The 17,384-nt window shown below is 43.8% G+C and overlaps 1 protein-coding gene across 3 annotated transcripts in view; it reads right to left on the bottom strand.

Annotated features, from left to right (window-relative positions):
- The window catches only part of Zbtb40 (zinc finger and BTB domain containing 40), a 70,522-nt gene that overhangs the window by 23,939 nt on the left and 29,199 nt on the right, over positions 1 to 17,384 (bottom strand). For all 3 annotated transcript variants that reach the window (XM_057784769.1, XM_057784768.1, XM_057784770.1), the window contains exons 2-7: positions 16,365 to 17,112; positions 15,727 to 15,860; positions 5,212 to 5,374; positions 4,532 to 4,674; positions 331 to 523; positions 26 to 106 (exon numbers count right to left, since the gene is read on the bottom strand). In XM_057784769.1, the coding sequence (XP_057640752.1) occupies positions 26 to 106; positions 331 to 523; positions 4,532 to 4,674; positions 5,212 to 5,374; positions 15,727 to 15,860; positions 16,365 to 17,049 (1,399 nt within the window). In that variant the 5' untranslated portion in view covers positions 17,050 to 17,112. The remainder of the gene's footprint in view (positions 1 to 25; positions 107 to 330; positions 524 to 4,531; positions 4,675 to 5,211; positions 5,375 to 15,726; positions 15,861 to 16,364; positions 17,113 to 17,384) is intronic.

Genomic DNA, 17,384 nt, shown 5'->3' with positions numbered 1-17,384 from the left:
ATAAGGATTTGAATTTGCCACTCACATCCATCCACACAGTCTGTTGGAATGCACAGTCTTCTGGGCCCCTCTGTCTGTTCAGTCTCACAGGTGACCCTGGCCAGCCCTGTGGGAAGAGCGTCCATTAATAAGCCTGAACCACAGAGATGATAGGAGGGACCTAAATGGAGAAGAGTCTCAGATCCCAGCTGCTCTGACAGAGCTCGCTTCACAATGCAATACCACCGCTTCACAGAGCTCCTCTTCCCAGCATGGAGCCAGAAGGGAGCTTCACCCTGTGATTTTCTGTACAAGCTGCCCCTGTCCAGACACGGAATAATTAAGTAGTACCTGTGGTGCCAGGTGACTCCGCTACTTCCTGCAACTTCTCCAGCAGGAGGCCCAGGTTTGGGAATGCTGTTCTCACAGCCTGGAGGAGTTTTACCAGGCTCTCGGCAGGCAGGGTCTTCTCTTCAGTCATTCTGTGCAACAAATTCTCTATCGTCTCCTTGGGTGTTCTGCCCTCACAGCAGTTCAGAATCACCTGCAGGGGCATGCAATCAAGCAAACACCGTTACTGCAATTCAAAATGGATCTAACACTGAAAGAAAGCCAGCAAGAGAGCCTTACCGGATGCCCATCTCCAAGCCCTCCCCAGCTGTCTCTAGCACTACGTTTTGTCATGGTCCCTTCCTTTTTCTGTTTGTTTTTTTTTAAAGTCTCAAACATTCACCAAACAAATTGCTCCACAAAACTCTTACCAGCGGCAAGCCCACGTACAATAGTCTTTGCCTCCAACAGCTTGCAGTTTGAAAACCCTTTTCAGAAACAGGACTGGTCTGGTACTTATTCTATAGCCCAAGCTGGTCTTGAACTCACGGCAATCCTTCTGCTTCAGCCTCTCAAGTGCTAGGGGTACAGGCGTGCACCAGCACAGCCAGCCAAAAGCCCTTCACGCTTGGCTGGTGTAATACAGGAAGTAGTGAACATCTGACCTGTCCGCCTGAGACACAGGCCGGCGCTTTACACTATCAGAATGCTTTTCTATCTGTTCCATATTCAGTTCTGTTTATTTACTTCATTTCAATATTGAAAACTTTATAGTCTCTGGTTGCAAAACAATAAAGTGTGCTTTCAGATTATTTTCCTTGTAAAATCTTTTGTTTGTAGAGACCAGGTCTTACTATGGCTGCCCTGGCTGTCCTGGTACTCAATCTGCAGCACAGTTTGCCTCAAACTCAGGGAAATCCTACTTTATTTAGCCTCTTGAATTGAGGTTACAGTGTGTGTCCCTAGGTTTTGTGGGTTTGGTTTTTTTGTTAATTTTGTGTGTGTGTGTGAATTCTTCTCTATGTATCTACACACCTGCACTATGTCCTCCCCCCCCTCTCTCACTCACACACACACACACACACACACACACACACAAACTCCTATGCTTTGTACATGCAAAGGCCAGAGGAAGATACGGGGTGTCCTGTTCTGTCAACTTCTACCTTGTTCCTTTGAGACAGGTTTTTCACTGAGCCCAGATCTTGGCCTGCCAGCCCCAATGATCCTCTGCCCCACCTCCAGCACTGGGGCTACAGGCACACAGGGTGACTCTGCCTATTTAGTACCTGAGTGCAGGATCCACACTCGGGTCCTCACGTTCATGCAGCTGTCTTACCCACCAGCCCATCTCCCCAGCCTCTGAATGACCGCATGTTTCAGCTCCACTCACAACTCAACAGTCCCACTTCCCTTGATCTTTCTTGGTTTGTCAATGGATTTTCTGAGCAAAAGGTCACGGGGCTCTAGAAAATATGTTCAACAATTAAACATGTGACAGACACTTTCCTATTGCCGCAGAACTATTTTTCTTTTCTTTTTTGAGACAGGGTTTCTCTGTGTAACAATCCTGGCTGTCCTAGAACTTGTAGACCAGGCTGGCCTCAAACTCACAGAGATCTGCTTGCCTCTGCCTCCCGAGTGCTGGATTAAATGTGTGTGCCGCCACCTCCTGGCATAGAACCATTTCTTAATGGACCATGGTGCAAAATGTGTAGCATGGTTCTTACAGAACCAAGAGAGCAGATTATTTCAGTATACTTGATCCATAGCAACTGAAATGTAAGCCTTCCTCTGGGAAATGCCTGCTCTCAGGAGACAGTCAAGCAATCAGTCACAGAAGCATGCCAGCAGCTGCCATTATCAAATTAGCTCTGTTATAAAATAACGAATTGAGCTTTAAAGCCAAATTGGCTTTCTACATATGAAAGGAATATGTGTAAAATAATCAAGTTGTCATATTCCTTGTTAGTCATCTTTCTTTGGATAAAGTCTAATATAGGGTGGATAGCAACTAAGTGAATCATAATTTAAAATTTAAGACCTTGTACTTAAAACCTGTAGTGACTTCAGCACCAACCCCTCACTCTTAAGCAGCCTTCTGATGCCCGATGAAGAAGCTCAGGGATGGCTCTTAAGGCCAGACTGACCCAGTTTGTACCCCAGTTCTAGCTATTCATGCTGTGTGACTTCGGGCAAGTTCCATGATTCTTGGGAACTTGTTTTCCTCACTTGCAAATAGAGATAACTGCACCAACTCCTGCAGATCTCCAACTTCTGTGGATCCTGAGATGAGGCTGCAGCTTACAAAGCCTGCCGTGACTGCTAAGGACACATGTGCTCCTTCAGAAGCATGCTGCCATTGGCCACAAGCCATCTGCACAGTAGTGAGGATGCTCTCGATGTGCTCAAGCCCAGCAGAGCCCCAGCCTCCCCAAGCTCCCACTTCTTATGGGGATGGTCCCTGTCCATGAGGCTACAGAACTGCTGGGAAGAAAAAGTCAGGAACAGCACAAGTCTTCAGTATATTGCTTAGCAGGCCATAAGCAGCAAGAAAATGGCAACTTGTATCTGCTATGCTTATGCTGTGAATTAAGAAGTTCTTCTTTCTCATTTTTTACAGAAAGAACTCAAGACTTTTACAGATAAAGCACAGAAAGCATAATTTCAAAAAAGAAGTTCTGAAAGGCCTGGTGCAGGGCTGGGCTTCGGATCCTATAGCAGCTGCACTAGGCTGTGTGACCCAGCCTGAGAAGTGCTGCTGTGATTTGCAACTCATTTAAGTTCTGCTCCAGGCTTTTTTGTCAAGTAAACTGAAAGTGACAGAAGAAAATGACAGTGTGGTCTATCCTGCAGCAGAGCTTAGGGCTGGGGCTGGTTCTACCTCCAAGTGCTGTTTCACAAGGTAATGGAACAGCTCAAAGTCCACTTTCAGCCCAGCTCATCAGGAAAGGGCTGGGAGGAATAATCGAATGAAATCTCTCAACAGGGAATCAGAGGCTTCTGGGGCGATAAGAACTCACTGAAAATGAGTGCCCAAGATTACACCTAATCTGTAACCTCAGGAGGAAAACACGAGTTCATTCCCCACCATATTAGCATTGTCTATGAATTTTACAGAACTTTAAAACATCAATTTCCAAAATACACTTCTGAGATTAGACGCTTCCCTCAACTGTCTGCCTGCCTGGATATTTAACCTAAGATGACTCAGGCAGAGGGAATCTAGGACCCAGCCCACTATGTACCCAGTGCTATCACACCAATGGTTCGGAAACCATCTCTCCTGGGCATCTAAGTCACTCTCTTAGTTTTAAGTAATGCCACGAAAGTTCTCTCTCCCCACCCTTCCTTCTAGAGAGACATATTTTTAGCACAAAGTTGAAATCGATAACCCCAACAAAAACAGTTATCTAGTTGCCCTAAGAAGTCATGCCAGCAGTTTTATGAGGTTTTAGCAGCTAGCTGTTGGGAGAATAAACTGGCGTGTGACCTTTCTGAAGGGCAATTTGAGAATGTCCACAAAGACTTTTACATTCTATTTTAAAATTTCATTTAAAAATTACCCTAAGGAAATAATATTGAGAAGTTTGCAGAGCTTAGCCTGCAAGAATGTCCTCTACAACATCATTTATTATACCAAAGTATTGGCAACAAATGCCCAAGAAGTGTGAATGAGTCATGGGATGTCCATTAGAATACAACAGCGCTCCCCAATCCCTTAGTGTAGACAGAGACATGTGGTAGCAGAGAAGAGCCGTGAGCTTGTGCTGCCTCATCCCAGGACTCCAAAGAGACAAAGAGAAACACATGCTGCTGTAGTAGGATCCTCTCGATTTTTAAAATATTTATATTTGCCTGTTTTCTTCTGTATCTACATACTAATCATGTATCATTTCTGTAAATAAGAAAGGCATCATAATTACAAATGTGCCACAACATTCAGCTCCTGGAACAGTAGCTTCTGGCAGTCAGAGTCCCAGCAGCAGTAGGGTCATCTACCCATCCACCTGCCCTGCCCAGTGGCCATGTGCTGCAAAGTGCGCGGTGTAAGCTATGGCAAGAAATGTGATGGAGCATGCAACAGGAACCTCCAGTCAGCCAAGGTGATTACAATGCAGAAAGTATCAAAACATCGCAAGGCAAAAAGCACCTCGTGCAGCAGAGCACTAGAACAAGCTCTGCAGCAGTTCAGAAGGGGGCAGAGGCTTGACACAGTTACCCTTTTTTCGGAGACAGGCAGGAATTCCTCCTTGGCTGTTTCCAGGAACTCCACAATAGGTCTGAGCTGTGTCACACACTGGATCAGGTCCTCTTTGTGTTCCAGTAACAGAACAGACAAGGTCTTTCCCTCCCCTGCGCTCCCTGGGGGAGAAGGAATTAGAGACACACAAGAGAAGCTAGTCAATTTGAAGAAAATGACAGCGTGGTCTGTCGAGAGAGATCTAACGGAATAGTAAAGAGCTTCGGTGCACCTGAATGCAGAATCACTTTTGGAGAGAAAAATACTTTATTATTCTGTTTAAACTCTATGAAAGGAAAAATGTTTCATTTATCTGTCGAAATACAAAGCTTCAGAGCCAGCCAGAGGTTAACTTCTGGTAGGCAAGGCCACTGCTTTGTACCTAACCCAAATGAGAGCAACTTCAGCCTTTAAGTGCTGGCAGCGAACCAGTCACTTGAGGCGCTGCTTTGGACATTTGGCTTTTTGAAAGGCATGAGGACAGTGACAGTAGCCTCAGTTTGCTGAGGGCTGAAATGGAGACTCACATGGAGCCTGTGCACATTTAACATGCAGCTTCTGGGATGGCACAGGAACCTACATGAAAGCCACCAACAACACACATCACTGGCTGGAACTGTAAAAGCTGGGTCACCCAGGTGGCCAGAATGCCCTCCTACCTTCTGGCTGAGACTGAGACACCTTCTCTGTAGGTGTGGATTCCTGGTATAGTCTCATCAGAGACAAGACCACCTGCACATCCAGGCTCCCATCATGCACTTTGCCCAGGATTCTCTGGAATGCTGAGCCTCCTCCGTCATCCTTGAGACATTCTATTATGATCTGTGAACCAGGTGCCAAGAGAGAAAGAGATTAATTACCCTCAAACACTCTGTCTTTGGCATGAGGGCTCTGACAACTTGACCCTCACATCTCTCCATCAGCCCTTCACCCACTGCACCATCTTCCTTAGGCTCCCCACAGGCCTGCTTCCTCTCTGCTGGTCCTCCTCTGTGAGGACACATATACTGTAACTGTTTACTGCTTTCTCCTCAGAGACTTTTGGAAGACAGCAATCCTACTCCCAGGACTCTACAGCCTCAGCAAGAAGTACAGCCTGCCACATAGTAGGTGTGCAGTGTATTTTTAACAAATGCAACGCATTTCTTGCCTAATTAGACCTTTCTGAATCTTATGACACTGGATATTTCTCAGGCAAAGATATCTGAATTTCAAATTGAACGAACTGTCATTTTACTATTTGAGAATGCAATTAAAATCTTGCGAGTTAGGAAAAAAGAACACTTAAAGTCATTTACATTCCGAATAATAGACTATTTAGAAAGACACGGGCCTTATTACTTTTAGATATATTCTGTAATAAGGCTAACAATGTGTTGGCTTATAGGTGCCAGCTGTCAGAGAACGTGATTCACATATCAATTACCCCATGGTAATGGCTGCATCTACTCTAGAAACGAAAAGTGTCAAAGTTTCTTCTGGAACTCACACAGCCTGTCTTGCCTCTTGCCTCATGCTGATAGCATTTGGCATCACTCCGCCTTGGCATCATAATTTCCTGACATTGGTGACCCTGAAGTACTATGGTTAAAAACCCATCTTTGTAACCAGTCCCTTTCAGCTTTCTCCCAAATCCGTAACCACAGCAGGATCTAAAACTGGTCTAAAACATTGTTTTGAAGAGACAAGAAACTGTTCCACAGCCCGGCTGGCCCCAGCCTCCTGTCAACCCTTATTTCTTTCCTGGACAATCCTGCAAAGAGGCTCCGATCTCCGGCCCTCTTCTGAGCAGAGCCACATCAGTATTACACCACACAGCTCTGCGAGATCTGCCTTAGACTCCAGGTCTCAGGGCACAGTCTGGACTATGTCAGATCACAGTAAAGATTTAGCAACCCCAGTGGGAAGATAAACAAAATGAACATGCCTTTCTTTGATCTGATAGGCCATCTCTTATGTGAATGGGAGGAAGACCAATTGGAAGGGAGAATTAATATTTCTCTTTTAGCAAAAGTTTATTTTGAAAAAACATGAGGTCACCAAAACATAATTCCTTCATACAGTTGCATATATCTTTCTTATAGTAACCTTTAAAGGGGTTTCTTGTGGTTTTGGTCATCTCTAAAAGTAAACTAGGACAAAACCTAGTTTAATAATCTACACTTTTGGCTAAGAGCACTTGCTGCTCTTGCAGAGGACCAGAATTCAGGCTCCAGTACCCATAAAGAGAAGTTCATAACCACCTGTAACTCCAGGTCTAGAGGATCTGATGCCCCTTCTCTTCTGGCTTCTGCAGGCACATGTGTGCAGGTGCACACACATTTTCAAAAATCTACATAAAGATTTTATAAATAATTTCCATTAACCTTAGGCAAATATCTACTTTAAACACAATGAACAAGAAATAAAGACATCAGGTGAATGCTTAAATCCCCTTTGGCCAAATTAATTCACCTTCTCATGCTTTTTGTAGTCGGTCCACCATCTCTTTAGAATACCCCTCACTGATAGTAGTAGGGATCCTGGGGTCAACATGCAAAACAGCTCCCCAGACTTCTGCCTCCAGGTAGCTACACCCTTGGTCTGAACCTCATGATTTATTCAAGAAGAGACTAGGGCATAAGCAATGAGATAAGCCTCTGGGAGTTAGGTTACTATGCTTTTCTGTCTGGTGTTGGGGACTGTGGACTCCCAGACCCTGAATTTTCTATGACCCTTTGCCTGCAGCTGCTCTGAGCATGAGACTAATCAGGGACCAGCCAGGTTCCACCCAGGAACTCCTGACCTGCAGAATCTGAGAATAAGGACTCGCTGTTTCCAGGCTGCTGAACGTTACAGTGATGCCTCACACAGAAGAGGTGGCTCACAGTCACTCTTCACTCCTAACTCCCTCAGTAAACACACTGCTTCCTCCGTTTTCCTTTTCCTTCCTTCCTTTCTCACTGATACCACACAGTCCCCTTATTCTAGCCCAGGCCGGGCTGTTTCCTTTGTTCACCTACGGCTCTCTGAATAGTTCGCATTCTCTCTGGGTATCCACTGTGTCTGGCATTATCATCTGAGCTGAGGGGAATGAAGCTTCCACCAGCAGAGGCTTCTGAAGTGCTCTCATCTGCTGTCTCTCCCTCTGCAGAACTACTCAGCGGTGAAATTAAAACATTTGTTAACTTCATTGCTCGGCAGTGGTGCTGGGTGACCACCTGGGAGGAGAAGCAGGGAACTGTCAGCTGCCTGGGCAGCCCTGCTCTTCACCCCAGCACTGACTGGGCATTCACATCAGAGCGGGCACTCCAGGCTTGAAGGCATTCTGTAGTGCAACAGCAGCTCTGCCCAGACAGGAGTGCCAAGAGGGTGCCATATATTGCACAGGGCTGTCACCATGTAACAGAACTCTAAGATCCCAAGTAAAATATAGCCTTGCCACTAGGGCCAAGTTCTTTAACCAAACACTACTACTTCTTTGACTCGTAAGGAGTTAAAGGTATTTCAGTAAACTCATGTCAACACATGTTCATGCAAGTAGTCAAAATTACTGAGTAAAATGTAGGTAGACATATTTCAAAATGAGGCAGTTAGTTCTCCTTCTACAACACAGAAAAAGCATCTACTCTATCCCTTCACCCAAGTCTTTTTGTTGCTTATCTCAACTGTTTCTCCCTAGGACCTTCACATTTGTCTGGGTGACAGTCTTGTGCGCTCAGACCCTCCCATCCATGATGAGGGTCGGGGGACAGCAATAATGATAAAGATGAGGCTGGGGTATAACTCTGGGGGAATGTGTCTGTTTAGTATACATCAAGTCCTGCTCAATTGCTAACACCAAAATAAATAAAAATAAACTGTGACACAGACCATAAATAATAGTTCCATACCATCCTGGACTGAGTGTAGACTTGCTGTCTACTTTACTCCTCACACTATCCCAGGAGGCATTCCTTCTGCTATCTAGATAAGCACTGGAGAGGCTAAGGAACTTACCTAAGGTCACAGGGCAGCAAGCAGAGTAGTCTGAATAAAACGCTGGATACATTAAATCTCTCTGCACTGGATGCTACCAGACCTACCAGAACCAGTCACTGAACACTGAGTAGGACACAGCAATATGCACACTATTCTTCTTAATCTGTGTGATTACTACAGAGACCAGTACAGAGTGCTCACGCAAAGTGTGAGCCTTTCCCTACAACTGCAAGCCTTTTAGAGCTCTAGCTGTGTGACCCAGACTTGATGTCCAGAGATCTGGAAAACACCAGCTGACTTGTAGACATGGGAATGAGAGGGTTACCCTAGCCAGTGAGCACTGTCCTTACGACAAAAAGGTGCACCGGGCCACAAGGCAAAGCACCACTGAGAACAGATTCACAGAGGAGGAAACTAGCTCGCCTTTGAAATGCAGCTGAAAGAGAATGAATGCTACCTGGTCTTCAGCTTTGGGAGTCTTTCTGAGACATCAAATTTGAAAGTGAAATAAGATAGGCGAGGAATCAATAGTGGAGAAGTTAGCTTCTTATTCCTGACAAAGATCTCTTTGCTATACACACATTTAACTAAAAGCAGGGACGTGGCTAGGAATAAAGGAAGAAGACAATGAAAAGGTATAGCACACGCTGAAAGAAAATATGGGCTGGCTTGAAACAGGTTTTACTCAGCCAGAAAGTCACCAGTGCTTTCTTTAACGACAGTGGCAGTTAGACTGTGTACAGTTTGGCAGGAGATGCTCCCACACCCCAGCCCCAGCAGACGTGCTCTCATCAGTTCTGGCTGTGGAGCTTCCCTGGGTTCCAGCACCCAGCCTCTTGTATTTCAGCAATGATTACTTAGGGAATGGCTTTGCCACCTTTCGTCAGGTAGCTTGGGAGATAAACCTTTCAGGACACCAGGAGCCCAAGCTCTCCCTGAACTCAGTCCATGTCATCTGTATGCCTTGGATCTGTGTGTCTCAATCAGAACCCGATGCCACTCACCAGGGGCAGAAGGCCTCAAATGGCACACACAGTGGGAATATTTTTAATGGTGTCAAGTTATATCATGATTAGCCCAATAACAAAAACAATAAAACATTCAAAACTTCTTGGGAACTTGTTGTAGTAGGAGCGGCGGGGCTGCGTCCCCAGCACCCGGTCGCCTGCATGGCTTTACCAGAAATAATTACATGGAAACTGTATTCTTTTAAACACTGTCTGGCCCATTAGCTCCAGCCTCTTATTGGCTAGCTCTTACATATTGATTTAACCCATTTCTAATATTTTGTGTAGCACCACGAGCTGGCTTACCAGGAAAGATCTTAACCTGCGTCTGTCTGGAGTGGGAGAATCATGGCGACTCACTGACTCAGCTTCTTTCTCCCAGCATTCTGTTCTGTTTACTCCACCCACCTAAGGGTTGGCCTATCAAATGGGCCTAGGCAGTTTCTTATTAATTAACCAATGAAAGCAACAGATAAATACAAGACCCACCTCCATCAGGAACTAAAAATTTAAGAACAGGAAAAACAGCAACACCAATGAGAAAAGTCAAACCCTATAGTTGTACTAGAGCTTAAAATGTGCTGCTCTGGGAAATAATTCTTGAATACACTCATCACGGAAACCTTTCAGCAGGATCCCACCCAGAAGCTGGCTATACTTGTGGAACAATGTTTTCACCATGATGTAATCTCCAATGATATGGATCAGGGTTGCCTGGTTCATACCAGTGGCTCACCGAACATCTGCTGAATCAAAGGCAAGCAGAGACAGCTGGAGAGTTATGGCAGTGGTTCTCAACCTGTGGGTTGCAGCCCCTTGCACAGGGGTTGCCTAAGATCATTGGAAAACAGCTATGTAGACATATGTAAACATTATGATTTATAACAGTAGCAAATTAGTTATGAAGTAGCAATGTAGTAATTTTATGGTTGGGGTGACCACAACATGAGGAACTGTATTAAAGGGTCACAGCATTAGGAAGGTTGAGAACCGCTGCTCTATAGCCTCTTAGGACACAGGCATCATGCCCTCTGCCATCATGCACTGTAGGAGTCTGCAGGTCATTAACTTCAGCAGTGATTCTCAAAATGTGGTTCATGGCACACAGACACCTAGATGGCAGCCCCCTGAGAAACCGGCTAAAGGCAGATTCCGAAGCTCTCCCATGACTTAAGAATCAAACTCTCTGGAGGTTCCCGTCTTAACAAGTCTCCCAGACCATATGGAACACACCGCTGTTGGAAGACCAAGGACTTTGTCTGAGACCACACCCCTGCAGTTCAGGAAGCTACTTCCACTCAAGAGGTTGGTACGTCTCTGAAAACGTGCCCGATACATTAGGCCTAGGGCCACACAAACATCTCACAAGTCAGAGTGAAGCACACAGCACTGGGACATCTAAGAACTCAGTGAAAAGAGAGCAGAGGCTGCTTAGGCCAACAAGCATTGAGGTGATTAGAAATCAAGGCAGCAGTTGCTACCTAGTGAATTCCTGCTGTGTGCCTGGCATTTTATAGAGAATACCATATAAATAATCTTAATTACGTCATAATGACCCAACAAGGTGGTGCCTGGTGACATTACCATTTTATAAAGTAAGAAACCAAGCCTTATAAAGTCTAGGTTGCTCAAGGTCACAAGGAAGTAGTCAAGCTGAGCAAATAAACTATTAGTATTGCAATGGATTATTACCCAGCAAGAAGAAGGAATGAACATACAATAAATAGCACGGATGAGTCTCAACAAAGTGTGGTAAGGAAACAGACCCCCACAGACTCCATTTCTGCAATACTCTAGAAAATACAAGCTAATCTAAATAGACAGAAAGCCAATGAGCGGTACCTAGAGCCTGATCCAACTGGGATCAGATAACTGTGTGTGTGTGTGTGTGGTATTACAAAAGATTTGGCGACAGAATGTTTCTGAATATGCAACAGTAAGAAAATCGAAGTTAAAATCAAATGGGTAATAAATCTGTGTAGTTTCTGGCCGTGCTCACTTGGTCTGACAGTGAGACTTTACTGAAACCTCGGTTCTGAATGCAGTGTGTACAATTTATTCTGCACACACTGGCATGCCAGGCATGCCACAAATGCTAACTCAAGCACCTCAGCAATCAGTCAAGGCTACTGCTTCTAGGAACTATAGGGGGTTTTACTGCTTTCACCAAGTTTTTTCTGCTTACAGAGACACACGGTTTAGGAAAAGCAAAGACTGAGTATTTTTCTACCATCATTTCTCAGCATGTGAGTATTAAGTTAGTGCATTTGGGGTTGCGCTGTGATAGAATGCTTGATTTTTCAAATTGCTGGCTCATATTTTATTTTATTTTTTTAAAAAAAGATTGAATGAATTTCGCCTTGAGATTAGAACAGTATTTCACATCATTTCTGAAATGGCCCTCAACACCCTTGTGTCATTTTATGTGAAGCAGCACTCTCTGCAGTCACAACTGTGAAGCCCAAGTATTCATCAACTTGGAAAATGCTGAAGATGCTCTCTGCATCCGTATCAAATATTCAGCCAAGATTTTTTACATAAAAATAGACATCCATCTCATTAGTATGTAAATCTGCTTTTGTGTACAATAAATGGTGAAATTATATATACATCAAAAAATTATCTTAAAATAAATTTCTTGACGATTTATTATCAATAATGTTGGATCTGCATATCATATATATATATATGTGTGTGTATATATATATATATATATATATATATATATATATATATATATACCTGTATACCCAGGGGCACAGAAAATTTCTCAAGCAAAACCAGATTATGACTAGGAAAGGCTGAAGTTGCTTGATGTAAGGGATAGGTGAATGGAGGGATGGATTTCCAAAGACCATGAGGAGATTTGGGGTGCTACATGCCTACCTTGACTGTGATAATGGTCTCTGGACATACATTAAAACTTACCAAATTGTGCACTTCAAGTGTACAGTGTACTACAATCGAGTATGCCTCTCTAAAGCTGGCTGAAAGAAATGAGAACAGAAGATCCTGGAAATACAATGGCTTCCCAACCCTAACTCAATAATTTTTTTTTCTTTTTTGCAGTGATAGGAATCAAACCCAGGGCCTTGTGCTTACTAGGCAAGACTTCTACCATAGCTACATCCTCTGCCCTTTTATTTAATTTAATCTTACGTTCTTAAAGACTGTTTCCATCTGCATTCTGAAGTCCAAAGACGTATTATGGACAGTTTTAAATAAATACAGTCACCAAGTGATTTTTAAAGCTGGTACTCTGACCTCTAACATCAAGGAAGAAATAACACAAGCCTGTAATGATCTCCAGCAGTGACTCGGTGCTCTTCTAAAGCACTTTTAAAGCTACTGCCATCAGAAGATCAGAACAAGAATTAGAAAGGACAGAAAGAAAAAAGGAAGCATTCAACAGACCCACATAAAGATATATTTTTTGCAATTTATTTTTCTTTTATGTGTATCATGAGTGTTCTGCCTGCATGTATGTATGTATGTACATTGTCTTTGTGCATCGTGTCCACAGATGCCAGAGCCTCCATGTGGGTGCAGAAAACTGAACCCAGATCCTCTGCAAAAGTAGTGAGTGTTCCTAACCACGGGGCCATTTCTCTGGCTCCTGCAATGAACACATCTACGCACAGCGTTATCCAAAAAGGGCAAAGACACAACTCAAATAAACACAAGTTTTACTCATCTGAGCACTGCTGATCTAAGGGAAGGAGAGAAAGCCTAAGGGAGAAAGTGAAGAGGCATGCCTAGATGTTATCAAGGTAACAAACCAACAACAAAAGTGATGGATTAAGCAGTGAAGAGAATATACAAGTGAAAAATATAAAACCAAAATGTCCTTCAGAGCAACCAGACAAAGGGTGACAGGGATTTTACAACTTGAACCTCACCCCCTTGACCAGCCTTATAAAAAGTATTATTCTTAAGACAGAGATTCATGACTAAGGCCAAATATTTACTAATATGGTTAAAATCAATACTGAATTTGAGTTTGTTTTCTAAAATGTAACCTACAATGAGTCAGGAACACAATGCAATGCTAGTAGGCATTTACTGACAGAATCAGCAGACAGCAGGCTGCAGCTGCAGAGACCCTCATTCTGACATTCCCCATCAGATAGGTCGGCCTGCTGGAGCCCCCTGCCAAGCTCTCAGCTGGTTCTCCAGAGGAAGCAGGTGGGCTTCTAAGTGCCTGTGGAGTGAACCCTGCAGGGTCAGGTGTGCAGAGCACAGGTGGGGATGGGTCTCACTTGCCTTACTGAAAACAGAAAAGGGCAGCTAAGAAACAGCATGACAACCATCTGGCAGCTTCCTGTCAGGAGATTGCTAATGTGTTTCCACATATGGGTCACTTTCGCCCTGGTAGACTCAGGATACTTCAGTGGGCAGCTCTCTAATGTTAGAACTGGAGCTGAGGGTGTACTTGGCAGTAGAAGACGTTCAAGGTAGGCCCTGTGCTCTATCCTCAAGACAACACAAAGTCAGAAGCCTTGGGTTTTCCATCTGGCTACAACTCTTATGTGCTCTGTGCCTTTATCAGGCTTTTTCACCTCTTTGAATTTTCAACCATAAAACAGGACCAAAAGATAGACCCATTGTTTCTATGAGGATTGAATGAGATAAATTATGTATCAAGTTTAGCATAGTGTTACTAAAAAATGTCTCCCGTTGTGTTTTTAATGTCTGAAAGGGCCAATGTATTCCTCATGTGATGCCATCTGCTGTGTGTTTCTATTAAACACTTTCTGCACATGTTTTGAGTGTCTGTTGTCTACCTCTCTGATTTGGGGTTATCTGACACTACTTTGTTGTGGCATATTACTTTAACTAGGTAAAGGTGTGTTACATTTGTTTATGTTGTGGAAATATTACTTTAACTAGGTAAAGGTGTGTTACATTTGTTTATGTTGTGGAAATATTACTTTAACTAGGTAAAGGTGTGTTATATTTGTTTATGTTGTGGAAATATTACTTCAACTATGTAAAGATGTGTTACCTTTGTTTATGTTGTGGCATATTACTTTAACTAGGTAAAGGTGTGTTACATTTGTTTATGTTGTGGCATATTTAACTATGTAAAGATGTGTTATATTTGTTTATGTTGTGGAAATATTACTTTAACTAGGTAAAGGTGTGTTACATTTGTTTATGTTGTGGAAATATTACTTTAACTAGGTAAAGGTGTGTTACATTTGTTTATGTTGTGGCATATTACTTTAACTAGGTAATGGTGTGTTACATTTGTTTATGTTGTGGCATATTTAACTATGTAAAGGTGTGTTACATTTGTTTATGTTGTGGCATATGACTTTAACTAGGTAAAGGTGTGTTGCGTTTGTTTATACTGTACTTGTTTAATTATGTAAAGATCTGTTGTGTTTCACCTTGCCTGCCTAAGACACCTAATTGGTCTAATAAACAGTTGAATGGCCAATAGCAGGCAGAAGAGGGACAGGCAGGGCTGAATAAGAGGAGGAATCCAGGCAAAAAGAACGACGAGATTGGGAGGGAGGGGGACACAATGCAGCCAGGCCAGCCAGACAAAAGAAGCAGGAAAGATAGAAGAAAGAAAGAGAGGGGGGGGGGCATACCTTGACAGTGACAGTTCTTACCCATGATAAAACCCAACACACAAAAATTTAAAAAAGGGGGGGGGGGGAAGGGGATGAGAGGGGGGACAGAAGGGGGAGGGAGAGGGAGTGAAAAAAAGGTAAAAAGTCCTGAGGTAAAACATAGATGAAGAGAAAAAGGCTAAATTAAAAGAGCTAGCAAGAAACAAGCCTAAGCTAAGGCTGAGCATTCATAACTACTCTCTGTGCCATGATTTGGGAGTTGGTTGGTGGCTCAAAAGAAAGCTTGGTACAAGGCACCATGGTGCACACCTGAAATCCCAGCACTTAGAGGCTGAAGCAGGAGGATGTTCAAGGCCAGTCTGGGTTACAGAGCAATTCTCAAAACAACAACAACAACAAAACTGATTTAAAAAAAGCTGAATTCTCATGGTGATCAAAATACAACTTCCTTTTGGAAGTATACTGCTTAGCGGTCTTTCAAGACCCTTCTTTGGAAAGGGAGGGAGGTCATTAGGGAAAGTGAAACCCTAGGAGTTTTGCATTTTTCTATTTCTATCCTGTGAGGGACATTGACTTGGATTCCTGAGATGCTGAATCCAGACAAATGATGCTTGGAGGCACCTACCTCCTTCTGAGGGCCTTTAATTTCTGAGCATCCTTCCAGTCTTTTCAGTGTGTCCTGGGTGAGCAAGACTGCATTTGAGAAGACACTTTCCCGTTCTAGCAGGAAATTCAGCTGCTCCTGCTTCCTCTCACACTCTGAAGGAAGAGCAGAATGAAACAAAACAGGGCTTTATCATTTAAAACGACAAAAAAGCAGTTTCAGTTGAGGAGAACTGTCAGTCCAAGACTGCCCCACCTAGCACACGAATAAGTAGGACATCAGCATTTTAAGGCTTTTTTCTCCACACATCATGTCTAGTGGAGGTCTTGGGCAGCTCTGGGAAGCAGCAGGACACTGCTGTCTTAGTATTGAAAACTATCAGTGAAACAAAAATTTGCAGGGCATGATGATACATACCTGTAATCTCAGCACTTGGGAGGCAGAGGCAGGAAGATTGCCAAAGCCAACTTGGTCTTACACAGTGAGTTCCAAGCTACCTAGGGCTCCATAGAGGGACTTTGTCTCAAAATAACAAAAAAGCACAAAACAAAGAATTTCAAAAAGTAAAAAACATCAAATACTGTAAAGGCACTAGAAGTGTGGATTTCAATTAAATATAAATTTAAATGAAATGAAATACAAAATCAAACGATGGTTACCTGCTTGTGTGTTGGTTTCCTCTGCCTGACTTGGGAGCTGTCCATCAGAAGTGGAACAAACTTCGGCTGTGTGAGGAGTCACCCCTGTGATCTCTGTAGGCACCTTAACAACGGGAGGATCTGAATTTATCTCTTGGGTAGCCACGTGAGTTACTTCCTGGGTCTTGGCTTTCTCAGGGCCTGCTGGCACGGTAGAAACTTCTAGGGATGAAGATGGCTCCCCAGAACCTTCAGAAGAAATGACTTCTACTTGAGGCTTCTCTGAGTCCTTGCCACCTGCCTCTGAAGACAGCACTGAGATATCCCTTACCACCTGCCCCTGGACAGAGCAGTTTACAAGGTTGGTCAGAAGATTTTTACAACCAACAGCCACATCAAACATCTGCAAGCTATCTGCTAAGGAGATGATCTTGGAGAAGTTGTGCTTGCCCACGGGGAGCTTGCCAGTGTATGTCATTTCTAGCAAGAGGGCAAACTCCTCGGGGCTCACCACTGATGCATCGATGGAGATGGCATCTGTGTTATCCAGCAAGGTTTTAAACAGGAGGCTGGCCGCTGCCAGGACAAGCTTATGGGCCCTGAAGTAGATGTTGCCAATGGAAATAGTGCAATCACAGAACCGCTGCTCCTTGCACAGGGCGTAGAGCTGCAGTAGCAGCTGCTGGCTGTAGTTGGGGAGATCCATGGTGTTGCTCCAGCCTCAACTCCTTCCTCTCTCCTTCCAGACTCCACCTAGAGAGGATCAGCCCTAGAGAGACGCACAAAGAACTATGTCAAACACACAGACATTCTGGGAAGATGTAGTGGACAAATTCACTCACAAGCCAAAGGGCACTCACTTGTTGCTCAAGAGGGAGGGTCAGGGCACAAAGACTCCTGAGTTAGCAATAATTATAGTAATAATCCTATGGGATTAGTTAGAGGCGGGGACCTTGCTTAGAGCCCTGCATGCATGTTCTCACTTGCTCCTCATGGTGACTCTAGGAGTCATCTTTCCTTCCCCATTCCAGAGAGTACCGG

This window comes from Chionomys nivalis, chromosome 11 (assembly GCF_950005125.1).
Source record: "Chionomys nivalis chromosome 11, mChiNiv1.1, whole genome shotgun sequence".
Lineage (NCBI taxonomy): Eukaryota > Metazoa > Chordata > Mammalia > Rodentia > Cricetidae > Chionomys > Chionomys nivalis.
The sequence above is the reverse complement of the archived record's forward strand: the minus strand, read 5'-3'. Positions and strand labels throughout refer to the sequence as shown.